This window comes from Manis pentadactyla, chromosome 14 (genome assembly GCF_030020395.1).
Source record: "Manis pentadactyla isolate mManPen7 chromosome 14, mManPen7.hap1, whole genome shotgun sequence".
Classification (NCBI taxonomy): Eukaryota; Metazoa; Chordata; class Mammalia; order Pholidota; family Manidae; genus Manis; species Manis pentadactyla.
In genome coordinates this window covers 71,054,076-71,072,114 of record NC_080032.1, presented here as the reverse complement: position 1 = coordinate 71,072,114, position 18,039 = coordinate 71,054,076, and the positions used below count along the sequence as shown (strand labels likewise).

General features: G+C 45.0%; 1 protein-coding gene across 1 annotated transcript in view; it reads left to right on the top strand.

Annotated features, from left to right (window-relative positions):
* Window positions 1–18,039, top strand: part of GRIN2B (glutamate ionotropic receptor NMDA type subunit 2B) — a 380,223-nt gene that overhangs the window by 327,772 nt on the left and 34,412 nt on the right. Inside the window, exons 5-9 of the mRNA XM_036909334.2 lie at window positions 3,953–4,155; window positions 4,950–5,121; window positions 5,328–5,481; window positions 8,691–8,816; window positions 11,371–11,600. Of these exons, the coding sequence (XP_036765229.2) occupies window positions 3,953–4,155; window positions 4,950–5,121; window positions 5,328–5,481; window positions 8,691–8,816; window positions 11,371–11,600 (885 nt within the window). The remainder of the gene's footprint in view (window positions 1–3,952; window positions 4,156–4,949; window positions 5,122–5,327; window positions 5,482–8,690; window positions 8,817–11,370; window positions 11,601–18,039) is intronic.

Genomic DNA, 18,039 nt, shown 5'->3' with positions numbered 1-18,039 from the left:
ACAGTGTGAGCTGGTGCACGTTTGACACCTGCAGGCAGGAGTGAGCCAAGGAAGCCCTGAACCTTAGGGTCTGCCAATCTCCTGGTGCCCACAGCCAGGTTCAAGCGGGCAGCCCAATGCCTTTGAAAACCTTGGAAAGAGATGAATACAATGGATCAGCTCTCAAGAGTAACAGAGACCACCTGTAGTGACTGAGTGTTTGAGGAGGAGGAGAGCTGAACTAGACCATTTCTCCCCACACCTCGTGCCTTTCGGCTGTCAAGGACTAGCCTTGGTCTTCCCACTGAGCCGCTGGCGGGCTCCGCATCTTTGCTCTTGCCTCAGCAGATAAGGACTCTGCATCGAAGGGGCTATCACATTTCAAGGCCCAGCTCAAAGACAAGGGTCTCCGTCAAGCTTTTCCTTGACCCTTTCAAAAATAACCACTTCTCCCCTGAATTCCAGAGTCCTTTATTTATACCTTTTATTAGGGTAATTACCAAAGCTTAAATTGATGTAGTTGTCAAGAGATCATGTCTCCCCACTAGACTGTCCTCGGAGAACAGGGCTTGTGACTTCCTCCTTCCCTGTCAGAGAAGCAGTGTAATGGGTTGGAGCCTGAGCTCTGGAGCCAGGCTGCTCAGCTTCGAATCCTGACAGTGCACCCACTCACCGTGACACTGTGGGCAAGTCATCCAAGCCCTCTGTTCTCATCCATAAAATGAGATGTTAGATAATAGTCTCCATTTCACAAGCTTGCTGTGATGATGAATGGGATTACTAGAATGTTCAGTTCCTAGCACGTACTAAGCCCTCCATCAATGCTACCTGGTATTCTTGTCTCTAGCACGTAGCCCATGCCTGGCATAAGAGTGGCATGCAGTTGTTGGTGGGTGGATTGAAGTGAAGCAAGGATATAATTCGGCAAGCTTGACAAGAAGTTGGGATGCTAGATTGAACAGATTGTTGTTGGGGAAATAAGAGTGATCTAATAAACAAAAATAATTTGGTCATAGAATTACAGGATCAGAACCTGGTTTTCCAGCTGCGGCATGATGCCCACAGAGTAGAGTGGACCAACCATGCCCTCCTGTTACCCCATGTACCAGATGCTGTAAATCTATAAATACATCATTTGTTATTGCAATAGCTTTTATACACTGCTCTTAATTGAAATATCTCCTTTTTTAGTACTGTTGGCAGTTGTTTAGCAACTGTTTAGGCAGTTGGCTTTTTAAAAAATCTAAATGCTAGACTTCAAGTATAAATACTATTAAATTTCATGCCATTTGGTTCAGTCCATTATTCCAGTTAGTTCATAATGCTTCCAACCTTGATTCTGCAATGCAGAATATCTTCTATGCTGTCTAGCTTTGTGTTATCTGCAGTTTTATGAACATCACTTCTATTTTGTTTTATGAAACACTGCACAGGCCACACCGAAGAACACAGTCTCCTGACTTGTCACTAGAGACCTCTTCCCAGTCGACACTGATTCATTAAACAACCATTTTTTTTTCCTCTTTGGATACAGATTTTGAACTCCTTTCAAATCTATCAAAGTGAACAATAATCCATATTATATTCCACCTTGTTTACTAGGGTGTCATGAAAAACTTAGCCAAATGCTGTGTCTGCAGCATTTCTGTTTCGGATACAGTAAATCTGTCAGAAGAAAATATTCAGTGAGCTTGTCAAAACATGTTCCTGATTAACCTGTATTAGCTCCCAATACTGACAACTTCCTTCTCCAGCGTGAACAAAGGATTCATGTTTTAAAATAGTGAAGTGAACTGTGCAAAGGTAAATAGGGCTCAATGCACAGACCTTGGCTATCAAAGTGAGAAAAGTTTGGACACAGTCCTGAGAGCAGTTGAAGACTATTGAAATTCTTGAAAAGGAAGTGCATAATAAAGTTTTATTCATAACAATGTATATGTAACAATGTTTTATGAGACATCTGGCAGCAGTTATCAACAAAGGACTCTAGGGGGAGCCGTACATGAGGTTTGAAGCGTCTGCAGTAATCCCAGAATGCGCACTGGACTGCTGGGCTAGGCTAGTAGCAATAAAGATGGAAGAGAATAAATTTAGATTTAAAAGAAAAACTCCAAAGGGCCTATTAGAAAAAGATGATAGGAGTGAAAGAATAAATAAAAATAGGTACTCTGGGACTTCTCAACCTTCTTCACATCACTGAACATGCAGAAAATAACAGTTTGGAGACTGGGGTAAATAGGGCTGGAGATGGGGGTGACCCGACATCAGGGGCCAGTGGGGCAGCTCCCTTCTCCTACACCCCCCTCCCCCAACCCCTAGGAGAAGACGCTAATATCTCCTTATGTATGGGAAGTGATGTGGACATTTCTGCTTTAGAAATCGTTTTAGCAGTATGAAGAAAAACAGGCTTACACCAAATCAGGGCCAACAGTACAAAGAGGACTATACATATACAGGAAAGCAACAGTTCGGTTCATGCATAATTCTGAAACCAGAAGTAAAATACATTTGGCACACTTGGGGGAAGATGAACATCTGGGTTAATGCCCAACAAGACAGCCCAGGACACCACCCACAGCCTGTGTTCCAGTGATACAGTAAAACCAAGGCAGTGGCTGTGCAGGACTAATTGGGGCAAAGAATAGACAGCACCTACTAGACAGGTTGGAGGGAGACAGGAAACATGCCCAGGGAGGCACTAGGTAGGAACCTAAGTGTAGACAAAAGCAGAAACAGAACAGGAGAGAATTTTGGTTTTGTATGAATAAGGAAGTCTCAGCCTGTTTGCTTGAAAATGTATGCAGCTCTGCCCATAGGTTGTCCCTTACTGGTTTATGTAGATAATACTTAAGTAGTTTTGTAGTCCTGGTGCCTCACCTGGCCTCACTAATTTGGGTTGCTGCATGGAGGGAGTTGTAGATGGGGAAATGCAGGAGCTTGCAGCCCCTAATTCCTTGTGATAAATGAAGATGTTTGGTTATAGAAAATTAAAAGGTGTTCTGTCTTTCTTCAATACGCTCAGTGACAGAATGAGAGCAAGAACCCCACCAACAAAGTCAGGAAGATGAAAATCAGGACCGGACAGCTCTTCTAAAAGCGAAGGGAACCCACACATTCCTCCTGATGGCCAACATCAGGGCCACCACATGAATGATTCCGGGGGGCACCTGCCTGTCCTACTGGAATGCACATGAATGGTGCTCTCTGAAGTTGGGGCACAGCCTGTGTGGCCATATGTGACAGCTCCCTGAGACACCTACACAATTCATCCTGGGGCCCCCATCCAGCCCAGCAGGTGCATATCTGCACTGACCCATGTGTTCCCCCAGGTCCAGCAACACCCCCTTTCCCAGCCAAGCTGTGTCCATATTCTTTAATCCTGACTCATCATTTTATTCCAATCCAGATCTACCCCCTTCCCCACATGGCTTCCCACTGGATCCCTGCTACAAGCCAAAACACATCCTTCTGGCTCGTTTGCTCCGGTCATCCCATTGACCTTTCCAAAGCTATTTGCCGCTCTCAGTATAAGGCTCCTTGTTACAGTTAAGCAGAAAAACCTGACAGCCACCCAGGGCAGGGACCTGGCACCCTCCCAGCACTTGGTACAGGCTTAAGTCGTAGTACTTATCACACAAAGCTGTAGACACTAGTTTACATTTCTGGCTCCTCCACTCAGTATGAGCTTGATGAAGGGCAGGAAGATATTTCTTTGAGCCATGGGGCTTAGTAGAGTGCTGAGCACACAGTAGGTCTTCTTTTAATGTTTGGTAAGTGGGTGAGCAAATGTATGTTACCTTTCTGAGATTTGGATGCAGCAGTCTCATTTTGAGCATATGGGTTAAAAAAAAAAGTCTATCATGTACAATGCATATGTCTGTTGCCTTTGCTCACCAGCTGCCTGGAGAACGTTAGGAGAGGCTGCCAGGGCCTCTGTCAGTGGTTTCTGAGGTTTCTGTTTACCCCTGTGCAGGTGGGGAAGTGGAAAGACAAGTCCTTGCAGATGAAGTACTATGTGTGGCCCCGAATGTGTCCTGAGACCGAAGAGCAGGAGGATGACCATCTGAGCATCGTGACCCTGGAAGAGGCCCCGTTTGTCATTGTGGAGAGTGTGGACCCTCTGAGTGGAACCTGCATGAGGAACACAGTCCCCTGCCAAAAACGCATCATCACCGAGTACGGCAACTTCCCCATGGGCTCTGGGTGGCATGGGATGGTCAGGCTGTTAGTCCTGGCTGGCCTGGGACCTGAGGCACAAAGTTAGTTGGGCACCATGTCCAGTTTTTGGTTACTGTTGGGCAATGGAATTGCTGACCGCCCTGTGGTCTGATGTCTGGTTCTGTCCAGATCGTGATCTTGGAGAATGACTGCTGATTGCGCTAACCTATCTGTGCCTTCCCTGGCCTCCACAACCAGGACCTCAAGTTCATGGAGATTTAAGTTTATATTGGTGTTGAAATATGTTTTCTTGGGTCAGCATTTTCTGAACTTCTGAGATTTAGAAACATTTTTGGAAATAGATAAAACTAATGTATGGCATTAAATGTCACGATAATTAATGGTTCTCTTTGGTGAGGGCAGAAAATGCCTAGAAGAAAGAATAAGAGGCCTCTAAGGTACTGGTAACTGTTCTGTATCTGGATTTGGTGCTGGTCAAGTAGGTGGGCTCAGTGTGTACAAATTCATCCAACTGAACGCTTAGGATACGCATACTTCCCTGATGAACATTGTACTTAAGAAGAGCATTAAAAATTGTGAGAATAAAGGGTTCACTGTGATGAGCTAATGAGAGAATTGCAATCCTGTGGTCTGATTTATGTCCTCCCTCGGGCCTGATATACACCATGCTGAGCTGTGAAGGGGGCCTGCTTTGGGGTTGGAGTTTTAACGGCAAAAGGTAATATTTGCCTCTTGTATTAAAGCCTTGGCTTGTTTGTTGTTTTGTTTTGTTTGTTTGTTTAATTGGTTAGGAATAAAACAGATGAGGAGCCAGGTTACATCAAAAAATGCTGCAAAGGGTTCTGTATTGACATCCTTAAGAAAATTTCCAAATCTGTGAAGTTCACTTATGATCTTTACCTGGTTACCAATGGCAAGCATGGTAAGAAGATCAATGGAACCTGGAATGGTATGATTGGAGAGGTGAGTGCCAGGAAGTCAGAGCCATTTCTGTTTTCCATTTATTTTGTTTCATTTAAATGCAAAAAAAATGCATGTTTTATAAATTAAGAAAGTACAAAATAGTAAATATACTCTCTCATTCCCACCATACCAAGGAAACCACTGCTGGGCTGTATTTTCTCACCTTCCTGAAAGTTCTCATTGGGCCATTGTACCCTTCTCCCCAGGTGGTAATGAAGAGGGCCTACATGGCAGTGGGATCGCTCACCATCAATGAGGAGCGATCCGAGGTGGTCGACTTCTCTGTGCCCTTCATAGAGACTGGCATCAGTGTCATGGTGTCACGCAGCAACGGGACTGTCTCACCTTCCGCCTTCTTAGGTAAGTGACACACTTGCTGATGCGAAGGACATGGACATGAGGACAGGTACCTGTCCTGCAGGAACAAATGAGGGAACATGTGAACAGACTCCTCCAGCCGGGAGGTGGTTCCATTTTAGGGACTTCCAAAGGGACCATTCTCAAACCCAACACTGAAGAACCCCCAACGCACAAAAAATTCAGATGACATAATACCTAAGAAAAAAGTGTGGGCCTGGTGATCAGGGATCCTACTTTAGTTCCATTCCTGCCACTTACTCATCATCTGACCTTGAGTAAATTTGCTCCTTCCTGGGACTCAGACTCCTCACCCGCAGAAGGCATGTCGACTAGCTGATCGCTGAGACTACTTCCTGCTTTAATAATTTCTAATTCTGGATATCACTGAAATGCCTATTCATGTTTAATTATCTACCAAAAGAGGCTTTCTGTTTTCACTTGAGTTTTTCTGAGGCTTTGACAGATAAAGCTGATTGGACTCTTGCTCTCGCCCAGCCCATCCTTCCCCCAGCCATCCTGTGCTTCTCACTCTCTGAAATCACTTACGTGTCAAAGCCTTAGTTATGATATAAGACCAGGGAAGATGAGGCCAAGATTTCAATTAGATGAGGTCTTTGTGAGCTCACACCCCATATTTTTTGCAGGGGCTATGAGAGCAAGGGGTTGGAAAATAAAATGTCACCTTGAAAGTAGTGCTCCGGGCTAAGAGACAGAAAGCCTGGCTTGGACGTAAACAAGCTATAAGCCCTTGGACAAGTCACAATCTCCCTAAAGGACATCAACCTTTTTTTTCATGAGGACATTGAAATAGACAGTAATTCACATTTCTTTAAGCTCTATCTAGGGTGTGTGTCAGGGGGAAGGGAGGTGGATCACTCAATAAGTGCACTATGAAGTGGAATTACAGGTTCCAAAGAATTTTTTGTAAATAACTCAAGTTTCTCAGCTAACCCTTCTTACAGGGAGGCAAGTTCTGGCCCTGCCAGTTTTATGTGAGATGTTATTAGATAAACCACACTATATGCATTAGTCCTCATAGCAGCTTTATGTATTTTATTTGCTTTTTTCACTTACAAGGATAATTGGAACATTAAGAGATGGGAACAAAATTACATTCTAATTCTAACCTTGTCAGCATAGCACCAACTTCAGCTTCTAAACTGGAAGAGTCAGTGATATATCAGCATAGCCCTAGGATGACATGGAAATATCAGAGTGTGTGTGTGTGTGTGTGTGTGTGTGTGTGTGTGTGTAGGAGGAGCAATTGGTTAACTACAGGGGTAACAGAAGCCAACATTTATTGAACACTTCCATGTGGTGTGTCATGCATTATTGTACACCCTCTGGGTAGGGTATCTCACCGATACTATTCGATAAGAAACTGAATGGCTTGGGAAACTGAATCTGAGACAGGGCAAGCAATTTCCCAACAGTCTCTCAGCTCATAACTGGCAGATTCAGGATGAAAGCCCCAACGTGGCTGCCTTCAGAGTACACGTGGAGCTGTTTCAGAGCTCATCTCTTAATCAGGAACCACTGTAGTGGGCAGAGACTAAGAAGTGTTAGAAGACAGTGGGAAAGCAGACTTTTGCCCCCAAGGACTTCAGGTTGTAACTTGGACCTGACACTTTCTGAGCTTGGACTTGAAAAGCACCTTGACTTCTGAGTCTTAGTTTACTCCTTTGTGAAAAAGATGTGGTAAAACCATCCCAAAAGGGCCTTCACAAGGATTACATAAAGCATGTGATGAGAGTACTTTCTAAACAGTAAAGATCACTACAAATTTTTGTTGTATTTTGTGTATAAAAAGTTACCTGGGACTCACCTGGGGGAAAAAAGCATAGAGGGGATGCTTGTACTCAGTTATTCCCTAATCTTAGACCAAAGTGAAATCAGGGTAGGACTGTGATCGGTGAGAGCCTAGGAGGAAGGTTTTCTCCACTCCCCAAGAGAGGCTTTGAACTGTACCTTCCACATTCAAATCGCTGGCTGCCACTGAAAGGTTTTATATTTCACGCTTGATGTGTGCCTTATCAAGGTCCTTTTTAGATTGATTAAAGGACCAGGCTTTTACAATTCTCTTGGGAGTTCAAAAGTAAAGATGTTTTCAAGTAAGAAAAATGTTTTCTAATTCTCAGCCAATTTTCCCCCTTTTTCAACTTCATCTTTATTAATGATTTGGAAGATAGAAAAAACAGCACATTAATTCACTTAGTTTCAAGTTTACAATGTGATGTGACAGCTAAAAAGGCCAGAACTATTTTGAGACACAATTGAGGGAGCATTGTATCATGGGACAGACTAGTGAGTCCCTTTTTATGAGCCTTCAGAGAGATGGCTCCTGGAATATAGAGTCGGATTTCTGGACACCTCTAAGCCAGAGAGATTTAGATCAACTGGAAAGGATTCAGCAGAAATGATTAAAGAAGTTAAAGAAAGCATGTGTAGAACATTCTTGCTCTCTGGCCTGGTCCTGGCCCATCAACCCTGTCACCTGGTGATAGGGAATAGCTTGTAGTTGTTTTGTTAATTAAAGCCAAAGCACATTCCCCTGACACCTGCTGAATTCCCATTGTAGGTACCAATAACCGTGGATTTTTTTTTTTTAACATTGACTTTTATTAGGCATCATTAGTGTATGAGAATGTAATACACCACCTCAAAGTGGGTTGCAAAAGTAGACCTACACTGGGAAGTCTACTAGAAGTATATAATGATTACTGAATCAATTCAACCCTGAAATAGTCACTAAGTCTATTGAGAATGAATTTGCCCAGAAGGCTCAGGAGCATTGGTGAAAGCTTTCACAGGTCTCCACGACATGGTGTGGCCATATAAATGAGAACGTAAACTCTGAGCCAGTCCAATATGACTCATTTATGTCATAGGTAGTACTTCATCCCTTTGCGCCATTTGCTGATAATGGCAAAGATCATCTCTACAGTCTCAAAACATTCATAGGCAAGAGGCTGTCCTACTCATGTGTTTGGAAGAAAACAAACTTTGATCTGCCCATCAGGGGACTGGAGATGCTCCGAACTCTTACTCTTACTCTTCTTAACACCTCCCTAATCCAGAGAGGGGTTGCCACATATTTGTGGTTTGTTCCCCCCAAAATACATGCTGCATGAGTGACTGAATATGTGAATTACTTGGAATCTGGTTGGTCTCTGTGTTAAGCCTGAGCACTGATATTTTTCCTTCCCCAGAGCCATTCAGTGCCGACGTGTGGGTCATGATGTTTGTGATGCTGCTCATTGTCTCAGCGGTGGCTGTCTTCGTCTTTGAGTACTTCAGCCCCGTGGGTTACAACAGGTGCCTCGCTGACGGCAGAGGTAAGGGGCTGCGGTGGTGGCGTTTCCGCACTTTCTACCGTTCTCAATGCTGAATCTCTCTGCCCCTCGTGGGCTGTCTGCCTCCTCCCTAACTTATCTGTTTCTAGAAATGAACCCCAGCCTTCTGTCGCCAGCTTGGTCGCTCATTAGAAATACCCCAATTAAGAGGTTAGTTTGAACCTGTATGTTCCCTGCCTGATGCCAAGCTCAGTTCCACCTCTAGGTAAACGAGACGAAAGCTGGCAGTAGGTACATGTAGAATAAACATGTCAGAGGAAATGATTTTGATAACCTTAGGCAGTGAGCAGTCTGTCTGAACAGATGGACTGACAAGGCAGATTATACCCATATATTAAGAATAAGGAAAAACAGGCTACTCCAGGGTACATGCAAGATAGTGGTGGCTGGAGAGTTCTGTACAGCCACAGGATGACCACTGAGGTCAAGATCTCCAAAGCATGTGTCTCTGGCTCAGCTCCCCCTACCAGGGAATGGAGGTGTGGGGTGTTTGAAATGAAATGGCCAGGAGACACTAGTTCCCACCCACAGCTACTATTTGGGGCCAGTCTGATTTTCTGGCTAGGTGGCTCAGGAGACTTAAGGGCTGCCCCTGTGTTTGAGGCACTCATAAGACTTCACAAAAAGTTTACTAGATTTCTGAAGGGGGCCGTCAGACCCTTGTAAATAACTCCTCCCAAACTTCCTGAGACTCCCAGGGTTAGGAAATACTTCACTTTCTCTGAGTCTTCTCCCATCTAGAATATGAGTTTTATCTTGGAAGCATACCTCCATGTGGAATATTCTCAACCCAGCTTACACATCAGAATTATCTATGGGCCACTTAAAAAACAAAGGTGCTTGGACCTCAATTTCTAGTACTCTGAGTCACTATGTCCAGGGTGGGGCTTGCGCCACTATGTTTCAAAATAGTGGTTTCTACCCTGGCTGCATGTTAGAATTACCACCCCATCCCACACCACTTTAATAGGAATCTCTGGGGATGGGGTGCCGGGCAGCAGTATTTTGCTCAAGCTCCCTAGTGCTTCCATTGAATTCGCAGTCCAAGCCACGAACCACCACTGCACTGGTGCAGACCTGCCTTCTTACTTGGTTTGTATACTCCGGGATAGAAGTTGGTGTGTCACCGCAGTATGGTATAGCCGGGCAGCTTTCTGCCTGTGCTGAAGGGTCTTCCAGGAGCCATGACCTCCTTCCCACCCTGAGGGGCCTTCCAAGTAACAAGGGAAGCACCCTAGAAGCACACAAGTACACGGGGGTGTTCTCAGTGTCAGGAACTAAAGTTAGTGTGTAACTTTAGTTAGAACTAAATCTCCTAGAAAAAAATCAAGGAGACAAAAATCCAGACACAAAAGTCAGAACCAGGGCTTTCCATTACTCAGGTTACCAACGGGTGCTTGTCACAAAGGAATTCAACATGGGGCCACTTTAAATATCAAGTCTCCTCAGGGCGTTTTACAATGTATGAAACTGATTCATAAACAACTTTTTCGCTACACATCTGTTCCATGAAATAAGGTCCACATGCACAGATGTGTGTGCACAGTTAGACACTAGGCTCGACACGTGTACCCACTGATGATTTAGTCAGCTGGGCAGATGCTAGCAGGATCACAGAGAGCCTCATAAGACCTGTGCTAATGGGCTGTAAAACTGTGTGGGCAGATGTTTACTCCTACAGCGGAGGGGCTGCATGCAGACCTACACATCAGGCAAGATTTTGCAGAGAAAACAGTGAGGTCATACAATAAATGTATGAGCAGTAGCCCTGGCCCTACCTGTGTAAAGGTTGGGTGGGGAGAAGTTGAAGACAGTCCACCTTTTCTGCCCCCAGTCATGGGTGGTAAAGCCAGGCTCTATGACTCTGTCCCTGGGCTTCCTAATACTGTCTTACACAGAAGCTGCTACTATAGGACGCCAGTTGGGAGGTGTTGGCATTGGGGCAGGGTCAAGCTGTCTTCGACACATTGAGTGCTAAGTGCTACAAGCTCGAGAAGGGTTAGGAGAAAGTGCACTCAAAGCCTTCCAGCACCCAGTGTGAATACTGAAGGTCCGTGACAATGGTAGAAAAAGACCCCACAACATTCTTGTGGACCTTTTCTGAAGTTGAAATGCATTCTTGATAGATACAAATACAAATTTTAGGAACAATGGTAATAAGAACACAAGTGAGGAGAGTGGGATACTCGCCTTTGTCATTCAGTTCTGATGTGATCTTGAGGGTCTATATACAGGGGGACAGGAAGCAGGCTCCTCCAGGGCCCCAGCTGAGTTGTAACCATTAGTTGGCACAAGATGCCCCCCACCGACACACACACACCCCAGGCCTCAGTTTTTCTCCTAAAGAACTTCTTCTGCCTTGCTGAGGGTCCCAGAAGAGAAGCACAAGCTCTGCACTTCAACACTGACTGTAAAAGGCCTGCCTCTTACAGGGTTTCCTGTTCTGAGCAGGAGCTTGCCTGTTCTGTGTGTTTGTAGGTTTCTAGAGCCAGCAACTCTGTCTTGACTTTCTGTCCTTGTCCTTTCATCATGCCAGAGCCAGGTGGCCCGTCTTTCACCATCGGCAAAGCTATTTGGTTACTCTGGGGTCTGGTGTTTAACAACTCCGTACCCGTGCAGAACCCAAAGGGGACCACCTCCAAGATCATGGTGTCAGTGTGGGCCTTCTTTGCTGTCATCTTCCTGGCCAGCTACACTGCCAACTTAGCTGCCTTCATGATCCAAGAGGAGTATGTGGACCAGGTTTCTGGCCTGAGTGACAAAAAGGTAAGAGAACTGTTTGAAATCTCTCATCTTTTGCTCCATCCCATGCTGAGCCATACTCGGAGTTCTCATGTACGTGTTAATGTTCTAAATCTTTAGAATTAATGGTTCTGTCATATGTTTCCTTAAATTGGGACATGGGAGCAGAAATCTGCTTCCCTACTGAAATAATAGTACTTTACATTTGCTTTCTGATTTGTGAAAGCCTGTTACTAGTGCGCCCTGGGCTGCAAATAAGGGTAGCGGTTTTCTGACTATGTGGTACCTCTTGTTGGATATGCTTGGGTGGCCCATCAGCACAGGGCTGCCGTTGGGTGTGTTATTAGAGGGCCGCCCCGTGCACCCACACGGAAGGTGCTGGCCCATTACGGCCCTCATTTTCCTCCCAGTGGAGTTTGGCTGTGGGCTCTCCCTTTGTTCCTGCGCACGCTGGTGTGTTCCCAGGGCTGAGCAGGAGGGTCGCTCATGTTGTGCCCTGAAGAGAAGCAACTGCTCCTGAATGCTAGTCGCCCTGTGTGGTGCTGATGAATGAGCAGCCCCCACACCAGTTGCCAGCCTCCCTGCTGGCCTGTGCCAACAGGGGAAGGAACAGGTCTCCACTTCTCTGGCTGAGGATGTGCAAAACATCTGACTCTCTAGGTCTGCCTGAAACTTCAGAGTTTCTGTGGGAGATGAAGCCATAATAACTGAGATGGCCCAAGACTGGCGAGATGAGCTCCCTGCAGGGAGGGTCCCGATGGCTCACGGACACCCCACCTAATTCTGGAGACTTCCACTTACAACAGAGTTCCCGTTCTGTGTTTCCTTAAGACTTAGAAAATGGGATTTCTGTGGCCTAGAATGATATGTTTTGTAGCCAACCATGATGGGAAAGCTATGAGATGCAGACAGGTGTGTGTTTAGACTAGATAGGTCAGATAGTTAATGATTGTCAACGTGGTTTAGGTTTCCCCAAGACAAAACCTTAAGCACTTAGCAAATGGTTTGAAGTGAGTGAAAAGGAAGAGATAGTCTCTTTGGGGGCTAGGTTCTGATTTCTCTATCTGTTCCTCTCTATTCATCAAGAACACTCAAGCACATGGGGAGGATAAGCTTCTTAAAAAAATTAAAAAATAAAAATATACATTTATGGATCATTTACTTAGTTCACCTCTTCATATTATCTCTTGCTCTAACTTGTCTTTTTACTTCATCTTTCTTCCTTATTTTTAAAATTAATACCTGTGTTGTTTTCTTTCTTCCTTATTTTTAGCCTTCATTTACTTCTCTCTTCTTGCTCATGATTTATTATACATTTATTCATATATTCATGCATTTATTACTTAATTCATTTTTACACCTTTCTCTTTTTCATTGTCCTTTCATCAACATCCTTCATCATTATGATCCTGACTCAGAAAATTTGAATGAGAGACCTCGTTTCACCCTCTGTTACAAACAAGTTTGGTGTCTGTTTTTATAACCCAGACAGTAGTGGGGCTAAGTACAACTACTTCCTTAGGACTCTGTGCCTGGATGTGGCATAGGTGTGTGAACCATGCCCATTCCCAGCCACACATGTGGCCGAAGGGGGATGGACCCCACATGTGGATTGCCAGAGGCATGGCAGACCGTCTCCACATCAGGCTATGGCAGAGGCATGGTGGGTCACAGGGGTTCCTGGAGCTCTGGACTGTTAAATGGGGACCCATCATATTTATCCCATTCTTTTCTTCGCATGTCTCTGAGAATTGCTTCAGATACTGTATTGATCTTTTTCATACCCTCAAAGGCCACCTGGCAACAACTGAGTGATTTCCTCTTTAAGCATATTGAAGATGATAAGAGATTGTTTTCCCGTCTGTGGTTTTGGAAAAACACATCATTCTAGGCTGCTTAAACCACAGAGTCTGTGCCCGGTCTGTCCTCCACACCATGTTGGTTATGTTCTGAGAAGTTGGATCCCGTCAGTTCTTTGCTTAAAGGACTTGAGCAGCTCCATTGCTTAGAGAATAAAGATGACTTCTTTCCTAGTGTTCCTTTCAAGGCCTTTACAAGTGGTTCCGATGTGCTCCAGCCCTTCAGTCTCATGAGCCAATGCACCCTGCATTCCAGAACCTCCCTGACCACTCTTCTTCCCAGCCAGGCCTCTCCTGTGCTTCTCCTCACTTACTTACTCTTCAAACTCCTACTGAAATATCAAGACCCAGCGTAGAGATCACTTTGTCTGGGGAGCTTTCCTTGGTTCACTGGACAGTTAGCCATTCTCTCCTTTTCATGGCAGTCATTCGTACTAATTGTAGCACTTGTCTTCCACTTTGTGCTGTAACAATCCGTGACCTGTACCTGACTGCATCTCCCCAATCTGACCATGAGCCTCACAGAGCAGTGGCCATAAGTTAATTATTATTTTTCATTAAAGTCTATGGGGAGAGAGGGAGAGACAGTGTATTTACTTGAGAGCCTCCTGTGCAGAGCAGTAGAGGAAGAACTATAGGCCAAGAAACAGCCAGAGAGCAAGAACCCTTTAACAGCTGTTTAATCTGAGAATATTTGAAAATGGTTATTGGATACATTTTGGAACTTTGCAAATGACAAAATAGTAAAGTGTAAGCATCCTGCCAGAAAGTGTCAACATCATTTACATAATTATAGAAAACGTTTAAGTAACTAATGACATATAACTGCGTATCAGTGTCAGCTATGCTAATGTAAATCAGAAAGAGAGTTTTCTGACAGTGCACTTAAGATGCCAAAATTCTTATTAATTTTATTTCAAAACATCTCAAGAAAACAAAGTCTTGGGACTGCCTTTGCACGAGAGGAAGTGTGTTCTATACATTTAGAAAAAGAAAGAGGCAAGTTGTCAAAACAAAAACGTTGAGAATAGAAATGAGGTGATTTTGAAGATTCTTTTTCAATGAAATTAAATTTTCATCAAGGAAAGTAACATTTAAAATGGAGAAGCGTTCCTAAGCTTGTTCTGATGATCATGGATATCATATTTTCCATTAACTCAAGTCAAATGGTAAAGGTCTTGGAGTGATGATGGGAAGATATTTGTAGCCTTAAAATTTGTGTATCTTTAAGAAATTACCTTCAACTTGACGGCAGAAAAATGTTCCCAGATATCATTTATGTTAAGATACAAAATCAGAATGTTCAGAGTGAAATTTCCGTGAAACCTATTTTGGGCTCCTTTTTACTGGATGGCTTCCATTTTGCACTAGTACATATTACATCAGTGCATTCAGAATTATTCTGCTACATGCTGTAACTAAATGTGGGCCCAAGTTCTAACATTTGGCAGCCCTACTGTACATTCCATCAGTTCCGCCAGTGGGAGGAGAACGTAAGGAAGCTGGTGACATGTTTCTTCTCTTAACAAAGAGCACACAATGCTAATTCTCATATTTCTCACCTCTTCAGAGGGATTTCTCATTTTACAGTCTGCCAACTACCTTACAGAGGGCAGAGAGCCTAGCCAGGTGGAGGAAGGGACACATTTGCTGGGCAGTAGGCACATGATGTATGGTTCATTTATGTTATGTGGATAACCTCATACAGGTATGATTTTTCCCTTTGTGCAGATAAGGACATAGTGACTTTACTAAAGTCGCCCATTATCAAGTGACACAGCCATGGTTTGAGTCCCTATGTGTTGGACTCTGAAATCACTCTGCCAGATTTGCTACCCCTCCATGGTAGCAAATCCCAGACAAAGTTCTGACAGCTAAGGACTCAGTATTGCCATCTCTGCCCCCACTTCTTCCTGTGATTTAGTGACTTTCCACATCAGTTCCACTTAACCCAGCCCTTTTCTGGTCACAGCATGCTATCACCAACAAACTACTCTTACTTCTTCTACTACTATTCCTGATGATGATAATAACAATTACCATTATTATTAGTATAACCGCAACAGTAATATCTCTGTTAACATTTCTCAGCTCTTACGAACCAGGCATAATGCCAAATACATTACATAGCTTATTTTATGTAATGGTGCTATTAATATCTTCATTTGTAGATGGGGAGACTGGAGCTCAGAGAAGTTAAGTAATCTTCCCTCTGATGTCCCTGGCTCCCTGTAGTGCCTAAACAGTGTGTCACCCTTTTCAGATCTCTTTGCTTTATCCAGTCACTCTCTTTGCTTCCTACCTGCCCTTCGACCTTGTTAAAGTATAACAAGTGAGATCCTTTTCCTCTACTAAAAAGTAGCTATCTGATTAACTGATCCATAATTCTTAGATAGCATTTTGACATTTGCACTTTTTAAATAAGTCTTCCAGATGCATTACTTTAAACAGAGAATACTGGTGGTTTCCAGTATTTGGGACGGCTAATGCCTACATGTTGACTTTAGCCTGGACTTGTGACCCTGAGCTTTAAGCTGCTGTTGGAGGAGTGGCAGCAGGAGAAAGAAGGGTCAGGTATGGGGCCGCGGGGTGAAGGAGGCCTGCAGGGAGGCAGAGGCTGTACAGTCACGGGAGGCTGCCGTCTGGTCCCTGGGCTCTCGAGGGTATCTGGCTGCATCCTGCTTCACACATTTTATCACCCATGTGACATATACCTATGTTATATTTTGCAGTTCTTTTCCTCAAGGAACTTTATTAAGTTTGAAATGTCAAAAAGGTGCTTATCTAGTGAATGAGGGCAGCCATCTTTGCCTGCTTCACTGACAGTGTGATCCGGGCGGCCCTCTAACAACTGACGGAGACCCTGTAGCTCTGCTAGATGATGATCATGCTGAGCTTCTGAGAAGTCCCACAGGGCCTGGAGGTCACCTCACATCCTCTGGGACACAGGCAGTGTATGACTTTTAAATTAGTGTGCACACAAATGAGCCTGTCTGTACTGGGAAGAAAACCAGCCTGGTGATAAGCATGTTTATGCCACAGCTACACTGATGTGTAATGTCTGGGTGGTGTTTGAGCACGCTCGAGGAAATGGGCCGTGCTTTCCACGGTACAAATGCTTTCCATGCCTTATTAACTTCAGGCTGAAAGCCAGTGGGGACAGCGACCTCAAGCCTGATCTGTCATACTCTGATGCTGGCCCAGACCTTCTTGGTCAAATCATGGAATAATGGGACCAAAACAGCTTACTACGGAAACCAGCGGGCGTGACTAGGAGGGAGCTGGAAATGAGGGTCTGGGATGCATCTCCAAGTAGATGGGCAAGAGAAGGGTGGGATCTATTGCATGGGAGCCCTGCAGAGCCGTCAGGCAACTGGTCCTCTTGTGGCAGTGTGTCAAGAGCAGTTCTGGAGGAAGAAACAAGAGAAGAAAACTTGCAAAACCCTGGGAGTCAACGGGCACAGGACAGGCGTGGACAGGGGAGGGGACACCTGCCCTTGGTCCCTGAAGGAGCAGAACCGACCTGACCCTGTACACAGACTGCTGCCCCAAGCAGTGAGTCTCCCTCATTCCTGCCAGGGTGACCTCCATCCAGATGGACCCGGGACAGAGCCCTAGGGCTTGGCACCCCGGGTCTGTCGCCAGGGTCGGCTCTCACTACTGTTCTAGTTTCATTTGAGAATGGCCTAGTTATCTTCCCCCAGCAGGCTCCCTCCTTGAATGACCACGTGCTTCCTGACATCCCATGATTTCCCCCTCGCCTGTGACCTCGGCTCTACTGCTGAGGCCTATAGTGGGTTGAATGGTGGTCCCCCAAAATGTATGTCTGCATCCTCACCCCTACAACCTGTGAATGTTGGCCTGTTTTGGAAAAAAGATCTTTGCAGATTTGATTAAGTTAACGACCCCAAGATACGATCATCCTGGATTATCCAGGGCGATGCTAAATTCAGTGACAAGTGACCTTTTCAGGAAAAGGCAGAGAGATTTGACACAGAAGAGAAGAAGGTCATGAGAAGGTAGAAGCCACGAGAAATGCCTGGAGCCCCCGGAAGCTGGAAGAGACGAGGAGCGGGCTCTGCCCAAGGCCTCTGGAGGGGCACTGTCCTGCCAGCATCTTGAGTTTGGACTTCTGGCCTCCAGAACCGTGCAGAAAGAAATCTGTACTGTTTTAAGCCACACATCATGGTGATTTGTTACGGCAGCCATGGAAACTAACACAGGGCCTTTGTGACTTCCCTTACTTCCTGCATTCTGAGCTCATGGCACCCTTTAGGTTTTGGGGCTTCTCCTATTCTTCTCAGCCTCCTTTGTCACCCTCCCCCAGCCCTTTCCTGGGGTCTTTTCTCTCTCAGAAAAGCAAGATCCATGTCCGTTTCTCCTCTCCTTAATTTCCCTTGCTCAGAAGAACAGAGCTACGTCACACTGGAGGTTTGCAGAGATGTGCTGTACACACAGAGGGAGCTTCGTGCTGATGAATTTTAGGGAGACAATAAAAATCCTAAGTGTCACTGTGTGCTCCCTTCGCTCTGCCCTGGAGCCTGGTTACTGTTGGTTTCCCCCAGTATGTGGTCTGTTATTTGTGTGCACGTTTGCACATCACC